General features: G+C 40.2%; 1 protein-coding gene across 2 annotated transcripts in view; it reads right to left on the minus strand.

Annotated features, from left to right (window-relative positions):
* Positions 1-1,079: 1,079 nt before the first annotated feature.
* Positions 1,080-17,630, minus strand: part of LOC132568255 (cytoplasmic FMR1-interacting protein 1) — a 67,332-nt gene continuing 50,781 nt past the window's right edge. For both annotated transcript variants that reach the window (XM_060233882.1, XM_060233881.1), the window contains exons 24-31: positions 15,613-15,756; positions 12,356-12,446; positions 9,094-9,224; positions 6,330-6,402; positions 4,990-5,084; positions 4,131-4,369; positions 2,212-2,359; positions 1,080-2,063 (exon numbers count right to left, since the gene is read on the minus strand). In XM_060233882.1, coding sequence (XP_060089865.1) covers positions 1,899-2,063; positions 2,212-2,359; positions 4,131-4,369; positions 4,990-5,084; positions 6,330-6,402; positions 9,094-9,224; positions 12,356-12,446; positions 15,613-15,756 — 1,086 coding nt within the window. In that variant the 3' untranslated portion in view covers positions 1,080-1,898. The remainder of the gene's footprint in view (positions 2,064-2,211; positions 2,360-4,130; positions 4,370-4,989; positions 5,085-6,329; positions 6,403-9,093; positions 9,225-12,355; positions 12,447-15,612; positions 15,757-17,630) is intronic.

Genomic DNA, 17,630 nt, shown 5'->3' on the forward strand with positions numbered 1-17,630 from the left:
TGTGAGGAGCTTCTGAATTTCCTTGATCCCATGAGAGCAACCTCTGTTAATGAGAAAGTTGTATTCCTTTTTCCAAGGTATAGTCAGCCATTTTCAGTTCAGTATTTTGTCACTGTTATCTCATACTGAACTGTGTTGATAACAAATGTAGCAAAACTGGGCCCCTTCCAAGAAATGCAGAAGGAAAAATAAAACCTTTTTTAAAAGGCCTGAGGACAAAATGTTTCAAAAAGGGCAGAATGTTGATTCCCTAATGGCAGCCTGGAGCGAAAGTTTCCAGACTGTCTCTCAGCGAACAAGTCGTTGCCTGCACAAGATCAGCTATATGAAGGAGGCATGTGAAGAGGTCAGTGGGCTTAAGAAACAGCCCTGGCATGTCTTAGTTCTGGTTAAGATGACTTAGAAACAACTTGATAAGGCTGTCAAGGATGGTACCAGTGGATAAAAGTTGTTTAAAGACAAGCATATTCTTAATTTTTTGCAGATGGCTGCCCATCAGTTACTAGGTTCAATAAGGTATTAGTTAACAGAAACAAGGGTCCAAGGCCATGAACATCTTTTGTATCTGTGAGACCACTGCCACAACAGCACCACTTGCTGGAGTAGGGTCTTCTAGGTGCAAATGAGCAAAATCAACAACTGCCCAAATATGTGCTTTCCGTTATGGCCCCACCTTGTGGAACAACCTGCCTGAGGATGTTAGAAAAGTGCTCACAGCTTTCTGAAAACTGTGTAATGCTGAATTATTCAAAAGGGCTTTTCTACAAAGACAACAGTTGCATTGTACAAAATATTTCACAGTTACTTAGAAAAATTATTAGGGGCTGTATGTAGCTTATTGAAACTAGTGCTACTGTGGAATTTTGCACCGTTTATGTTATGCTTTGCTTAATCCTGTTTTTAGACTTCTGGTTGGTTCTACATCCTATGTCCTATTGCATTATACTGAATGTCCCCATGCATCGATCATGGCGACTCACTCTGTTATCTATTGAGTCCAAATGAGAAAAGGGGACTATAAATAATGTGACCAAATATTTGACCATTCAAGCATCAATGAATAAGACAAGTAACCACAGTTGTCTTTTACATGTTTTAATTTGAAATTTAGTTTCATAATTACACTGCCCAATGCTGATAGTACAAAGGTAAAATTATAAATATTTCCCAAGCCTGGCATTAGAAAAAGCAAAGTTCTGCAATGGTTACATTGAATTTTGAAAGAATGACCAAGCAAGGTTTAATTCTACTGCTTAAGAATGTTTCCAACCAAAATGTCCTCTACATAACCATTCTAGGAGTGAATGATGATACTGCTTTGTCTGTGGCCAGTGTAAGGACTCAAAAATATCCCCATTTTATACTAGAAACTAAAACAAGTCTCTGAATACCTGAACAGATTCTACAAAACCTGGAAGTCTCTAATATTGCTTCCATTTTATAGATGATTTTAAAAAACTGATGATATGTGGATACTAGACATTGTAGAAGTGTTCCCATAATTAAAGATACTTTATGGAATTGCAAAAGTAGTTTCCCTAAAGGGTAACTGAGCAGCTTAATGCTTTTCTTACATAAAAAATTACAATCCACATCCCCCCCATGTTAATTTTACATTATTGCTAGTAGTTAGACACAATAACACCAAACCATTTGAAAATAATTATAAACAGCTAGACAAATGCAAGGAGCTTAAGGATGTATTGCAAAGCCTTTTATCAAAAGTATATAAAAGTGGTCTAAAATCCATGTATAGTTATCTCAGAAATGAGACTAAACACCTCTTCCTTTTAGAAGGGCTCAGGCAAATACATTTTGGACATTTTCACGTAACCATCAAATCTCGCATACCACTGTGATGCCCCTGTACTGCTGCCAAAATTACAAACTGGATCCTTCTAGTTGCTGGCCAAGGACTGGTGAATGGGAGGCTGGAAACAGCGAACATGTTCTACTGGTGTGCCTTCTCCATCTCCAGACTTCAAATATTTGTCCAAAATACCAATGATTTCATCATTCAAGATCTGGAATTTTCGGATTCTTTCAACCATTTTCTTCAAAGGCTGCCAACAACAACAATGAGATGGTGAAGAAGAAAGGCTACCTTGGAAAATTTGCCCACACACATACTGGAAAGGGAGGGTGTTATTTGGTTCCTATAAAAGCCAGCATCACCGTCAAAACACACTGTAATGCCTCTTTATTACATACCACATTCTTTATGACCTCATCTTTGCCATCATGTTTCTGTACTTTCAGTAAGTGGTAGCAGAAATCCAGCACATCAAATCGACGCTGCTGCCCCAGAAGCACTATAATCATACAACCAGCCCAGTGCAGCCCATCTCCAAAACACTGCCTGTGAAATAAAAACCACAGAAAATGCAACATTTTAATATGTCAAGTCAACATGAGCACTGTCCTAAAAGAGATAAGTGCTGAGAGCATTTGAGGGAAGCCTTATGACATTTTTATCCTACCTACTGACCATGGTTTTCAAGGTAGTTTACATATATTAATTTAGATAAGATTATAAAATATCCAAAAAATTAAATCCCAGTCCACCACACAAATTGGCAATAATAAAAACCCTACATAAAATCCAGCAGAAGAGAAATCCAATTCAGTGGATCAGACACACATGAAGAAAAAATTATTTCCCTGGTACCCATCATAGTTGGCACCATATTCCCTAACTAGGCACCACCAAAGAGAAGGCCTTTCCAACAGTCCCTTGATTAGATGCCTCTGAAGCAGAGCCTTTGCTGACAATCACGGTGATCAAACAAATACAGCTCCTATTTTTGTTTTGCTGCAGGACTACTGGCTAGGAAAACAACATCATTCTGTGTGCTTTGCTACCTTTGGCAATAAAAACACCTACTAAAACCAAAAATGTTTTCCATCTTTGTCAAGCCTGGCAACTGGCTCACCTCCTATCCCATTCAGACCCAGTCACAGTGATCCATTTTACGGTCACCTCCAGATTAGACTACTGTAACTATGCTGGCCTACCCTTGAGACTGACCCGGATACTTCAGAATGCGGTAGCTTGAGTTCTGTTGGGAATGCCACGGACGACACATATACATCCTATGCTGTGCCAGCTACACTGGCTTCTGTTTGAGTACTGAGACAGGTTCAAGGTTTTGGTGTTGACCTTTAGGCCATGAGTGGTCTGGGACCAACATATCTGAGGGACCATCTTCTCCACTATGTTCCTAGTATGACGCTGTGCTCTGTTGGTAACAACATGATGGTAATCCCCGGCCCCTAAGAAGCTCCACTATCCTCAACTAGGGCCAGGGCTTTCCAGTCCTGGCCCCTACCTGGTGGAACTCTCTGCCAGATGATGTCCAAGCCCTGTGCAGGGCCTGTAAGGGAGAGATCCACTAGGCTTTTGATAGAGACTCTTGATTGAGGAGTGGTATCTGGTGACTCTTCTCTTGTCCACCTCCTTCAGAAGTGTTTCCTTCCTCCCTCCCTCCAATATGCTCTGATATTCTGATGAGTATATAATTAGCCAACTGCCACCAGAGGTAGGAATTCTTATTGCTATTGTTTTATTGTACTAAATTATGTATCTTTTATGTTTTATCTGATGTACATCGCCCAGAGCCCAGCCTGAATGGATAAATTAAATTGAATAAATAATATTAAAAATAAGCAAAGTTTAAGCTGAGGCTGTTTGAAAAAGACTGGCAAACTCCCTCAAAATAGGTTTACAAAATTATTCATAATATTATTCACAGCGTGACACAGGTTAGGACTTCATTTTAATCACACAGCAAACTTCCTTGTGAGCTTTGCAGATGCCCTTCCCAGAAGCAACTGGTCCATTTCTCTCTGCTGTGGGATAAATCTGAATAGACAAGGGGTGGTATCCTACCTTGAGCTCGAGGAATGTCCTCAGACCATAGGAGCCCTTCTTTAAATTTTAGTGACTCTTCTGTTGAAAAGAAAGGCCACTATGTTCGGAGAAAGACTACTTTGGCAGAAGGAAGGCTTTAAACTTTGCTCAGCAGAGTGGTAAGATACAAGCCAACACTGTTACCTTGAAAATGTTCATATATTTACCAATTCTAAAGCAATGTTAGATTCAGAACCATTGCGTGTGCTTGGATACGTACTCCACAGTAAATTCATGTGTACCTACAGGAATACAGTACACAAACTGCATTGCACTCCACAGGCGGTGAAATTCTACACATTCATCCACATGCATCACGCCATTGCTGGGAAGAGGGCCACGCCAGATTGGGTCGTCGAGGAAGCTCCGAATCCTGGTTAAAATGACTTCAAACATGGATAACCCGCAGCAGAGACGCTCCTTGGTTAACAAATCTCCTTCTCTCGCTATGGCTATTTGCTATGGTTGGAACCAAAAGGGAACACCATTGTGAGACAAATAATAAATCAGCAGACAAACTGAAGTACATTGACAGAAATTTCCTGCTTCCCTCACTCTGCTTTTGTGTCTGTGTATTGAAACCAATTAGCCTCACCATACAAATAAATGGCAGTAGACCCTGAAAACCAGCAGCTTAGCAACCCTACTGAAAAAGCTATCTAAGCTTGCTCTCCTGTGCAGACAATGGAATCTGGAAAAGGGAGCATTTCCTTCTGGAAGCTAATATTTTAGCAAAGATCAGAACAGGAGTGGCTGCTTAGTTTGCAACCAGCTCTGGGTTTTCCCTTTTGTTCAGTGAATTATAAAAGAACAAATGGCTTTTGTTAAAGGTTATAAAGGACGTCAGCCGGTTCCCTGAAATTTGAACTGTGAGTCCCCTGAGTGAAAACCCTATCATCTGGAAACTGTGTTCCTAAATGTCATCCTAGCATTGCCTTCTAGCATTTAACCAATTAGCTATGGATGTCAGAAAGCTGCTGTGTTCAGCTCATTATATACCAGTAGGAGCTAGGATGTCAAGGGCTCTTATGAAATTATTGCAGAGTACACTTTTACTCTAAAACAAACAAAGGCGGTACCTGAGGTGTTCCTAGTCTTTCAATAAGTGGAACAAGGTGGAGTGGAGCGTACTTTGATTCCAGTCTCTTCATTTTAGCATCAAGTCTTTCACCCTCTGGAGGGAGACAAAACAATTCTTTCAAAAGGAAACTAGTTGCTTGTGTGTGTTTTTTTAAAAAATTAAATACACAGAATTTTTTCCTCTCCCCCCCTTTTAACTATTTGTTACTTGAAGGCAAGACACATGCAAGCACTTATTTCACTCCTGAAATAAAGCCTATTATGCTCAAGCATACTTTTGCTCCCACACACATTTAAATCAATTAAGATAATCCTTATCACACATAAAATGTCAAGAGTCAAGAGACAGGAATGTTAATGCATAAGCCAAATACCATTCCCCTCCTCCCAACAAAAATGTGTATAAGGAAAACTTGTGGAGGAAGAAACATTTTGGTTGATCACTGATTTGCAAAGAGACAATATTCTGTGACTAGTGGGCAGACTTAGTAGGCAGTGATCCCACTCCAGTTCCTTGCTCTCTATTAAGATTTCAGTAGCATGCATTTAAAGGGGGGGGGGGGCTCAGTGTGATGTAGTGGTTAGTGTCAGACATGGATCTGGGAGACCCAGGTTCAAATTCCTACTTTGACATGGAAAACTGCTGGATGACCTTAGGTAAGTATCTCACACTCAGCTTAATGTACCTTGCAGGGTTGTTATGTCGACAAAATGAGGGAAAGAAGAATAGTTTGCTTTTATACCCCACTTTACCGTAAGGAGTCTCAAAGCAGCTTACAAACTCCTTCCCTTCCTTTCCCCACAACAGACACCTTGTGAGGCAGGCTGGGTTGAGAGAATTCTGGGAGGTCACCCAGCTGGCTTTATGTAGAGGAGAAGGGAACCAAACATGCTTCTCCAAATTAGAGTCCAACTACTTTAGGTTACCAAGCAAAGGGTAGGTTATAAATGAAATAAATAGCTTTCATTTTTCATAGCAGATACAAGAAAAGGTAACAATCTGCTACTAGCAAGGAGTTTTCAACCAATGAAAGAAACAAAAAACCTTCAGGAGCAACACTAAGGGCTCATGTCACAGGGGTGCCAAGCACTTCCAGCATAATGCTTACAACAATAGGTTAACTAGTTGCAGTGGTTTCATTATGGAAACTTCACTTGCTGAGTCTTCAGGCTGCAAAGGCTACCAAACCAAAGGCAGCATACCAGCCACCTACTGTTTTGTTAGGTGTTCTATTTCTGCAGTGCTTGGAAAGCAACAGATCCAGGATATTCACTGGTGGATGCACTACCACACATGGCTGGCAACATTCATTAGAACAGTAAAACAATAAGCCAATACCTTTGACATGAACTCGTGGTAAAATGTTCTGGAACGGAGCCGCATGCAACAGATCACACACTTCCTCTAGTGACTGCAACAAAGGGGACAAAATGTACTGAAAACATACAGCAGCACATGAGAGCAGAAACACTGATAAGGTATTAAGCACCTGTTAGAGTGTTCCAGCCTCTCTTTTAAATGGCAGTTTGGGTCTCAGGAGGCTGTATTCGACTGACAGAGGGCTACAGCATTTGGTTACCCACCAAAACAGGCAGCTTATTCTACAGGCAGAATTATTAAAACCATGATCATATTTATTGAAATGCCTAATGCAATTGACTAACTGCTCCAGTGGCAGAAAGCGAGATGTGGCCCAAGCAGTGAGTCATGCATTTATTTTTACCAGCATTATCTCCATAATTCATTATCGCCTCAAGGACAGCTCCACAAAGGAAGCAAGTCAAAGACACAGGAAAATAATGTTGGACCCTCAGTAGTCTTCAGAAAAGGAAATTCAGACAGCAGCTTTTATGTTCCCAACTGCACAAAAAGTTCTGGCAAAAGAAACACAGAGTGACTTTGGAAGGTTGCATCGGGCCTCAAGTTTGAGCCATGCAGTTTCCAATGCCCATGCTCAACCGAGGAACATTGGTTTGTACTTGGCGGCCATTTTCTTCACCTCTGAAAAACCATAGCTAGTGTCAACATGATTTGCCAAGATACTCAGTTCAAAAATACCTTTCACAACACATAAAGTGACTCAATATGCCTGATAATGATTTAGGACAAGGGTGGCCAAACTGTGGCTCAGGAGCCACATATGGCTTTTTCATACATATTCTGTGGCTCTTGAAGCCCCCACTGCCAGGCTTGGAGAAGGCATCTGTCTCTTTAAATCACTTCTCCAAGCCAAGCCAGCTGGCAGCACTTAAAGGAACATGCATTTAAAGTTGGTTTCTTATTACTTCCCCCATCTATTTCCTTCCTTCTTGCAGTTCTCAAACATCTGATGTTTATGTCTTGTTGCTCTTCTGTTAAGCAATTTTGGCCACCCCCGATTTAGGAGATAACTGGCATGTTTTCTAAGAATACAAACTCTGATTTCATCAAGGAAGTCATGGTTGACACATCATTTTTGAAACACTGATATATTAAATTCTGAATTTAAAAGATGCCGGTTGACTCCAATAATGTGTCTTCAATTCAACTTCAGAGATGTGGGGAGGAACAAATTTTTGCAACAGTGAAACTGAGGGGCCTTAATCACATCCATGGAAGCCAGTTCAATAGGTGGGCAATAACAGCAATCTTTGGGCATACTAAAACTTAGTGTATCAGCAGTTTTTAGCACCCTTCCTTTCCCCTTAAATTTAAATGAAGTGAGAGAAGTACATGCGTAAGTCAAAATAAATATGCTAAACAAAATCACATTCTATTTAGGGCATGGGTGTCAAACTCATTTGCTATGAGGGACGGATCTGACATAAATGAGACCTTGTTGAGCCGGGCCATGTGTATATCTATTTAAGATTAGACAGCAGAAACATAAACTTTATAAGGGACAAAGACAAAGACAAACACAATTAAATATGTTTTTTAAAAACTTAAAACATGCTTAAAACATTAGCATTAATTGGTCTTAAAGGTGCTTTCTTTGTATTTCTCCCATGGGATCCAGGGAACTGGGCAAAAGAAACTCTCGCTCTTTCCTTCCTTCCCCAGAGGACTGGGGGGGGGGGACCTCAGCCAATAGAAGGAAGAGAGGCTTGGCTCAGTAGCTCTGCTGTGAGATTGAGAGCCTGGAAAAACAAGCTCTGCCTCCCCCACCCCTTCCTCCACAAAGGAGGAGCCTCAGTCAATGGAGAAAACAGAGGTTCTGCTCTGTAGCTCCTGTGCAATTGAGCAAGCCTTGCAAAGCAAACAGTTATGAAGAAGGAAGCAAGAGAAAGGGAGAAGAAAGCAAATCACAGTCAGTTGCTTGGGGGCCTGATAGGAGCCCTCTGAGGAACTGATTCAGCCCCTGGACTGCATGTTTGACACCCCTAATTTAGGGCATCAGAAAATTTCCAAATTCAACTTTTTCCAGAGAACCCACCTCACTACCCATTCCACAGTACTGTTTTCACACTCCTGCTACCCCCAACACATGAAATTACTGTAATGGGACATTATCAAAGGATCCTTAATAACTTTAAAGGTAAAGGTAGTCCCCTGTGCAAGCACTAGTCATTTCCAACTCTGGGGTGACGTCTCAACACGGCATTTTCACGGCAGACTTTTTAATGGGGTGGTTTGCCATTGCCTTTCCCAGTCATCTACACTTTCCCCCAGCAACCTCGGAAGGAGGGAAGGCTGAGTCAACCTTGAGCTGGCTACATGAACCCAGTTTCCACTGGAATCAAACTCAGGTCATGAGCAGAGAGCTCAAACTGCAGCTTTACCACTCTGTGCCACAGGGCTTTGTTTCTTAAGAACTTTACTGATTCCTTATTAAAAAGCAAAAAGGTCCTTTCCTTCAGCAAACACCAGAGGGCACTGAAAACATGCAATTTTCTTCATCAAAGAAATAAATAAAAAGCTCTTTCATTTTGAGTCTGAATTCCTGTAATGACAAACTGCTAAAATATCATCTACTCCGCTCTTATTCTTCAAAAAGTTCTTTTCTAGGAAACTATTAAAAGCAATTGTAGTAGAGCTCAGACCTAACCTCTATACTTGACTTTGGACCACCTCAAAATGGTCAAGATCTGCAAGGAACACTTTAATCCAACTCATCACCTACCAGACTCTGCTCAATGAGGAGGCAGAACAGAATAGCATTTCCCACTTCCCGCAGATTTTGGAAGCACACAGTCTTCAGTTCTGCGTACTCAACAATATCCTTCAGCTGATGATGAAAGAATTCCAGAATCCCTGAGAAATGCAGAAAATGAGGGATTGTGGAAAGCAGAATAAAAAACAAACCTATGCATTTCCGTGCATGCAGAAGCAATGTAAATATAGAGAGATGGATCTGAACAACCCAACCCAAATCATATCACCTACAGTAAGCAGATATGCATTAACTTTAGATAAGCTATACCACAATCCTGGGGAAGGGGAGAATGAAAGCACTCAGGGAACCAACTGACCTTGGTGTTGGTGTATGTGTGAGATATGCCAGTATAAGGACTAGTTATGATGGCACAGGCTGCCAGTGTTGTTCCATCGCTCTCAGGTGCTGCCTGCTGCAATGAAAGAGGCTTAGATCCTTGCGCCAGCATGGTTGTGGGGGTTTGAGGAGTGTGGCCAGAGGTAGTTGCTCCCTGAGTGCTTTCAGCCTGGGAATACCCCCTGCCAGAAGCAGAAAGTTCCACCAACAAAAAAACATGTTGTGGCTCATAGGTGCCAACTAAACTAAAAACTCAAGCCATCCTATTGCTACTGCAGCCTCACCAATTAGGGTCAGAGGAGCTCAGGATGCAAATTACAGGCTTGGCCAATCACCTCCCTCCCTGGGGTGGCCAAGGCCCCTCTCCAGCACCCAATCATGTCCTTCACCCTACAAAAACTTCAGCCAGGAGATCATACAACTTAATAGTTGGGGCATGTGCTGCAGGATTCTGGCTCAGAGCTCCCTGCCATGCAGACTTAGAATAAGCAGCAAAGCACTTTGGTGGTAAGAAAAGCACAGAGAGGGCACTTAGCACTACAAAGTGAACACTTCATGCTAACACCCAAGGAGAAGAGTGAAAGTTCATACTCTGCAGCTGGCCTCTCACATTTCAAAACCCTAACAGAATACTCCACCTTTGGAAGCTCAACCCAAAGGGACAACTGCACATTGATTAGATAAACAAGGGTAAGGATCCCAAACTTGCTTCCTCACTCTTCTCATTTGAGGCTAGGTGGCGCCACAGCACCTCCTGCACTCCAGCTCAGCACTGAGTTTGTGCAGGAGCCCTGACATGCCATAGGAAAAGATCCCAAGGAAGTCTCCCAGGAGATATTAGGGAATGCTCTATCATTTGCCTGTTTTCCACCCTTGGCAGATGACAGGGCATGTCTGTGATGGAAGGAGGGGGGTTGGCAGCTGCCCACTGCATGTAGAGAACCAGAGCTGTGTGCAGAAATTTTGAAGACTATGCGTTGATCCATGTGAGAGTGTTGTTATTCTGTGACTCCTATTGTGATTTTGCGAGAGATCGAGCAGATGAAGACTATCGAAACCATTGAGAAGTTCCGGAAAGGACAAGTTTTCTATCTCTCTTTGGTGTTCATATTCCCCTGTGGATGCTTCTGCTCTACATGCTTTATTCCAGAATACTGGTCAAAGTTATGCAGTGACTGGTTGCAATGGCACAGGCGCGGCACATGATTGCTGTATTATTCTGTGTTCAAGACAGTGCAGTGGATTCAACCAGCTTTTCTGATGCTGAAAATACTTTATTTACTCAAATGCAAGACTAGGTTTCTCCCAAGAATGCCCTTAAAAGAGAGGAGGGGGTTCTATATTTGCATACAAGTTACAGTTATGTCCAATAATGATTTGTGTATAGTATTTTTTTGGTGGGGGGCATCTTACATTCAGGATTGTCTTCCTTTTGAGGAAGTATAGTAAGTGGAAGGAAGGGTGGGAGGGTTCTCTTAACCACTCAAGAAGGCCTTGTGTTGTGGATTATGGGACATGAACAGTGCTTCCTCTAAGCTGTGGAGTCTTGTGAGCAATAATTCTACTTTGTGAGCTACTGGCATTAAATCAGTTTGTTCTGGAGCCATTTTTCCTGAGCTAAGACAAAAATGTGTGAGCCAGAAGCTAAAAAACTGAGCTAGCTCACACTAAATCAGCTTAAAGGGAACACTGGACATGAATGGACTAAACTCATGTAGGATATGAGTAGTATTGAGAATGAGAATCTGGCAGGCTTTGAGTCAATCCACAGCTATGTGGGGATTTTTCAACCTAACTGAAATCATATTAATAACCACCTTAGCATTAGATGTAGGTGGGCTAGTTTCCTGTCTTAAAATGCACTTATTGAGCTGGTGGATGAGTTCCACTAAAACAGTCCTTATGCTAAAGTTAAAATCTAGGGAAATTAACATAAAGATGAAAACATATCATAGAAAGTAGCTGAATCACATAAGCTAGACTATAATCATCAGGACCTTAAAGCTGAGACTTTATTTAGATCATCCTGAATGACAAATAGAATTATAGAAAAATATGTTTAGCATCTCTGGATTCTGCAACAGATTTAAATGGGTTAAGAGAAAGCTGGGATAGAAAGGGCAAAAGGTCAATAAGTAGTTACAGCGTGGATACTTGCCTCTACACAAAAATGGTGATGCTATTTCTTTCTTGCATCGAACTTTTCTTTATAAAAAGTTACCTTCCATTTAATTGATTCTCCCCCACCATTACTTTTACAAAAAGAAATACAACTTTGCCTAAAAAATGCCACCTCCTGTTTTCTGAGTGGGCTGACAGGTGCACACCTCACATTTTTAACAAAGGCTAATGAGGCAGTTCATCAGCTCAACAAGAGAACCATGGGAACTAATGTTTTAGTGCATCTTTGACCTAAGTTCAGCCTTGGTAATAAAAGTCGAGAACTTGGTATGATGGAAAAAGCAACCCAATTTAAGTTAAAATGAGGTCTGATGAGGTTGAGTAATACTGGGAGGAAAGGGGAGAAGAATAACAGATACTCAAAAGCAAGGAACAAGCACTGTGGTTCATTTGTGTTAACAAAAATTGCGGAGGTTGTGCTCAGGGTAAAGAACAAGTCTTTAAGTCACAGTCAAACAACAAGCACTCATCAGAAATTATTCTTCTGAAGTGGCATTGGAAGGCAAGTCCCCTGCAGGGGTCATTTGCTAAAAAGCTAAGCAACCAACTTGTGAAATGTGAAAACTAAAAGTCCCAATGTACAACAACAGCAATGTGAAAACAAAATTATTTACACTGGTATTTGCATAATTAAGCTGTTTATAAAGTAGTAAATTAAAGCGTAGAACAAAATTGTTTCTTAATGCTGTAACATCATCTAAAGGAAACTTACCTGGGGAACCATACTCATGTCTGGGCAACCTACAGATTTTTGGCATCACTTCCATTAAGGTCTTCACGTACTGCAGAATTGTGCCTTGTAGCTAGGAAAAGAGATTTTTGCAAGATGATTAGTGCTATTACTAGAGGTAACAGAAGTCCAGCTGTGATTTACAAGTCACGCCATCTTAGAGCTCCTTCATGTGAATTTATTACTGCTCAGGCAAAGTGTTCATATACACAACAAATCTATCATGATAGCCAGATTTTCACATGAAAATACACATGGTTTATTTCTTGGTTGCAGGCACATCTGTGTGGCAAAACTGTTTTGTGAAGTAGCCCTTACTGCTACCAAAAGAAACCTGAAAGATGTGCAAACTAGCTGATTAAAGCTGCAATGCTGTGAATATTTACCATTAACTAGATGCACTGAATACAATTACTTCTGAGACTTCTGAGTAAGTTTGCATAGATCAGGCAGCACATTATTAATCTTTTTGAACTATTTGTATCTAGTTCAATCTACTTTTAAATTTTATTTAAGATTTATTAACCTACAACACCATCAAAGAGATAGAAAAGGAACAAAAGCATACCAAATAAGTACATTGTCAAAGCATTTACCCATCACATACTGGCCAATTGAACATAAAAAGAAGAATATCAACACTGAATGACCTTAATTCTACTTCTAACTATTCTGTGGCCTCTGTACAACTTCTGACCATTATGACTGCAATCTGTATATATCACTGTTCCTTTTTTTTGGGGGGGGGAGGGGGGAGATAAACCATTTCACTGATGGTTTCACTGAACCTGGATGTCTTTTACTTTCAACAGCCAATCATGAATCCTAGGAGTATTTTTTGCTTCCATTTCCTGGCAAAGATCAGTTTGGAAGCTGGTCTTGCAATTATATGTAAGACTACCATTTGAAGTTCTCTTGGGATGCTGAGTACATAATTCAGTAGTACTGTCTCTGGCTTTCAGGGAACCTGGCTGAAACAATCCCCACCACTTGCTTCCAACAACTGGAGGCATGCTTGCACTTCTAGCAGACATGAAAGATACCTTATCTACTGCACAAAACCAGCACTTACAATTTACAGTATTATAGACCTTTGAAACTTTAAAGGAGGATGCTGCCTTTTCATCAAGTTTTCTCTGAAGGAAAGGCAAACTAAGAAGATAGTTCTGTATGTAAAAGTCAGGAATTCCAAGGCCACCATTTAACTTTTAATCATAGGCACTGCTCTATCAGATCCTAGACCTCTTTTTACAACAAACAGAAGTGTTTAATGCTACCAGTCTTTTATTGGGGATTTCAGCTAGAAGTGCAACCTGGGAAGAACCATCATTTTCATCATGTTTATTTATCCTAGAAAGGATAGGTTTAGGCTTTCCCAGAGAATGTGTTCTTAGTTCAGCTATTAGATAATAACTGATTTTACACAGTCATTCAATGTTTGTAGTTAACCAAATACCTAAATTCTTGGTGTGATTTGTTCTCTTCATATCCTAGATCCAATTATTCTCTTTACATTTACTCAAATCTGTGTTGAAACAGATGACCTCAGTTTTACTTGCATTTAATTTATACTCTGAGATCCTACCTTATTACATAATTAGGGTCTAATTCTTTACTAGATTGCTATCTTTTCAACAGATATCAAAGAATGCCATAGGCATACAGGCCGATTTTGTAGTAAGAGTAATGCACTTTAACTCCCTGAATTTTTGCCTCCCCTTTCAGCAAAACTGCTAATGATTCCAAAAATATAATGAAGACTAGCATCTCTTGTGACATCTATTTGCAGAGACAGACACCCTCTTATGCTGACTTTCACAAAAGATTGTGAATAAATCAGATTTGCCCATCTTTTAAAACTGACTCTAAAACTGAAAGCCACAAGAAAGTCTACCAAAAATCTATGTTCTGCTCTATCATATGATATATGATACAAACAAGAAAGCTGATTTGACGTCTTCCTTATTAACCACCTCATTCAAGTTAACAAGCTTTCCTATATTTGGAGTAATAGGCTGACTAGGTGTGAAGCCAGTGTGGTCATAATTATACCCTGCAAATAGTTTGCAAGTACAAATGACAAGATTTTATAATCTAAAGTCAATAGGCTAATGGGACAGTACAAGCTCACTAAGGTAGGATCTTTCAAGGTTTGAAACCTCCCTTTGCCATAGAAACTCGCTGGGTGATCTTCAGCCAGTTACACAACCTCAACCTGCTTCATAGGATGGCTGTGTAGATTATAATAATAATTATCTTATGTCATTGTGTAGTATAGCCAGGAGATCCTAAGACTGTCTGGCAGTCTTAAGTTCCAGTTCTTGTGAACAAGACTTATTTTGGGGGGCTGAGAGAGCTCTGAAAGAGCTGTGACTGACTCAAGGTTACCTAGCTGGCTTCATGCTGAGGAGTGGGGAATTGAACCTAGTCCTCCAAATTAGAACCCGCAGCTTTTAACCACTACACCAGCTCTCTTGCTGTGGAAATAAAATGGAGGAACAAAGAACTATGTCAGCTGCTTTAGGTGGGTCATAAATGAAATAAATAAAGGAATACTCTTGAGATATTCACTTTATGAAAAAAATTAAGGTGCCCCCCCCCCCCAGTGTTTAGTTTTAATGCAAGGCTTAGGAGATGAGATAATCCAGTAATCAGTCGGGGGAAAAGTAGCCCAGGACATGAGACAGAAGGCAGTCCTACTATATATTTTCTAAAAGCAGAAGATGCTTCTGCCAGAATGAAAGGGGGTAGTGGTATTTTGCTCATTCCCCCTCCTCCTGCAGATCTTCACTACCTTTGAGCCATGATTCCAAGGGGCACAGCAGGCAGGAAAGTTTGCTTCCATGGCAACTGCTCCAGTCATACTACGTTTTCCTGCTGTGCAAATAAATGCTGTGCGGTTGGTCTTAAGTGGATCATGCAAGCCAAGAAGTTTTACTTAGTGGTATCTTATGTTTCTTCATATTAGAGTCACATGTATTTCTAAGTCCCTCATCTGACTCCTGTTCTTGTATTAAAACAATAATTTATTTCATTCAAGCAGCACACATATTTATTTTAAAAATTGAAAATAATGCTTGCAAGAATCAGGAACCTGCCATGCCTTAAGATTCATAGCTGTTCCCACAAAATAATTTGCTACGCAGAAAGTTGTACTTCAGGCATCTGTACAGTTAGATAAGTAGAACATATTCCCTCTGATTATAATAATTTCAGAAATAAAGTATGAGTCACCATACCAGACTCTTGACAACTTTCAGTAGTTCTTCCATTACTACAGCAATGCCCTGATATCCTAGGAGTCTGCAGATTACTTTGAAATGAGGTGGACCCACAAAGTTTCTGTAATTGCTATAAATGCTGGAATATGCCAGATTCAAAGCCTAAAGGGAAACAAAAACAAATCCAACATATCTCATTAGCAAGTATTTGTTCGAACAATACAAGGTTCATAATGTTCTTTCAAAAGCTGCGAAGTTGCTTTTTTAATTCTTTAATGTTTTCATGAAAAATGTACTTTGAAGTGTTTAACTAGCATAACAAGCAGAATTACAAGTGCAAAACTGATGTTAGTATCAAAGAATTCAGGTTTTTCACAGCTGGTAACATCATTAGGGTTTGTAGAATCTTTCGGGATCAAGTGCCGTGTTCTACTGGAGAAAGTTTTCCTTCCAGACGTTTCGTTCTCAGCTGCGGAGAACATCCTCAGTGGCGTTGCAGCCGGAGCAAGCGCTCAGACCTTCTTGGCTGCCGCAGCTGAGAACAAAACGTCTGGAAGGAAAACTTTCTCCAGTAGAACACGGCACTTGATCCCGAAAGATTCTACAAACCCTAATGATGTTAGTATGCTTTTAAAATATCATGGTACAAACCCCCCCCCCCACTTGCAAAAAAACAGAATACTGACAAAGTCAGGTTTAACAATACGCCTGAGGTATAACTGGCAATTTACTGATATATCAAGCTTGTAGCAAGTCTAATCAGGAAGGCATTTTGTCATTTGAAAAGTAGACAAGGAATCTCTATATAACTATCACAGTGTAGATTCAAGGTGGTGGCTGGCTATTAATTAGTAGGGATAGATTATTTATTACATTTCTGCTAATACATATCCACAGCACACAGATACTAAATTTGTTCAACTGACATACTGGTATAGGTAGTCTTATTGCAAGTTGCTTCTCTCAGCCTCAGTTCACCTTCTGTAAAATGGGAATGAGCATCATACCTAATAGGAATGTGAAAAGGAATGCAGCAAAGGGAACTATCATCCCCCCCCCCCCCCCACTGTACTTGTAATCAAGTTTCAATAAATTCAACGGAGCTTTCTTTCTGGCAAGCATGCCACAGCAACAGCTGTAGAGAAATGTCCTGCAGTTCTGTTGCTAACCAGTAGAAAGCAACTCCGGAACAAGGTGAGAAACCTACACCCTCCAAAATTGCCCCGCAGCTCTGTATCTCTGTGTTATATCATATAGTTATTTCATGAGAAACTGACATTCTACCTTTTTACTCTCTCGTGAACTAGAAACTACCTCAGCAGATGTCTAGTAGATTACCAGAATCCATCTACAAGAGTATTCTGAATGAAATTAATAAATTTTGATACTAGATAATGGTTGATTGAAATATAAAGTTGCCAATTAATGCTTACTGTATTCTCCTTGGTACTGTGGTGAAAACACAAACACAGCACACAAAGGGATAATGGAGGAGGACTGGCAAAGACAGCTGTCGCTAATGTTTTGGATATATACTTGGTAAGCTAACAACCTCTTTTCTTCTTTTGCAATTTCTAAAATTGCTGTTGAAGTAGAGGAAAATACTACAACAATGGTATTTTAAATGTGGCTCCTACTGATCAATATTGAAAATTTCCCAACATTTTTCAGATACCTTCAAAAAACAATTCAGAAAATATAACTGGCAGACATGTAAATATCTGAATTTTAGCTGAATTTTTCCTTGCTATATTCTGTAAAGCTCTATAAACAGGGGAGCAGGGCAGAAGGAGCAAGCAATATGTCCTGTAAAGAAAACACTACATAAATTAAAAAATTATCAGCCAGCCCAGCACTATTTTAGAAAGCACAGCTAATTTAGCATATGATAATTTTAGTACATTTCACAAGCCTCATGAAACTATCCGTGTACAGGTAAGTTAAGTGCTATAACACAGAGGTTTGTAACAAAGACACATGTAGATAGAAAATTATCAGCAACTGTCTGATAGAGGCAACCTCAAGGTAATCAAGGC

This window comes from Heteronotia binoei, chromosome 3 (genome assembly GCF_032191835.1).
Source record: "Heteronotia binoei isolate CCM8104 ecotype False Entrance Well chromosome 3, APGP_CSIRO_Hbin_v1, whole genome shotgun sequence".
NCBI lineage: Eukaryota > Metazoa > Chordata > Lepidosauria > Squamata > Gekkonidae > Heteronotia > Heteronotia binoei.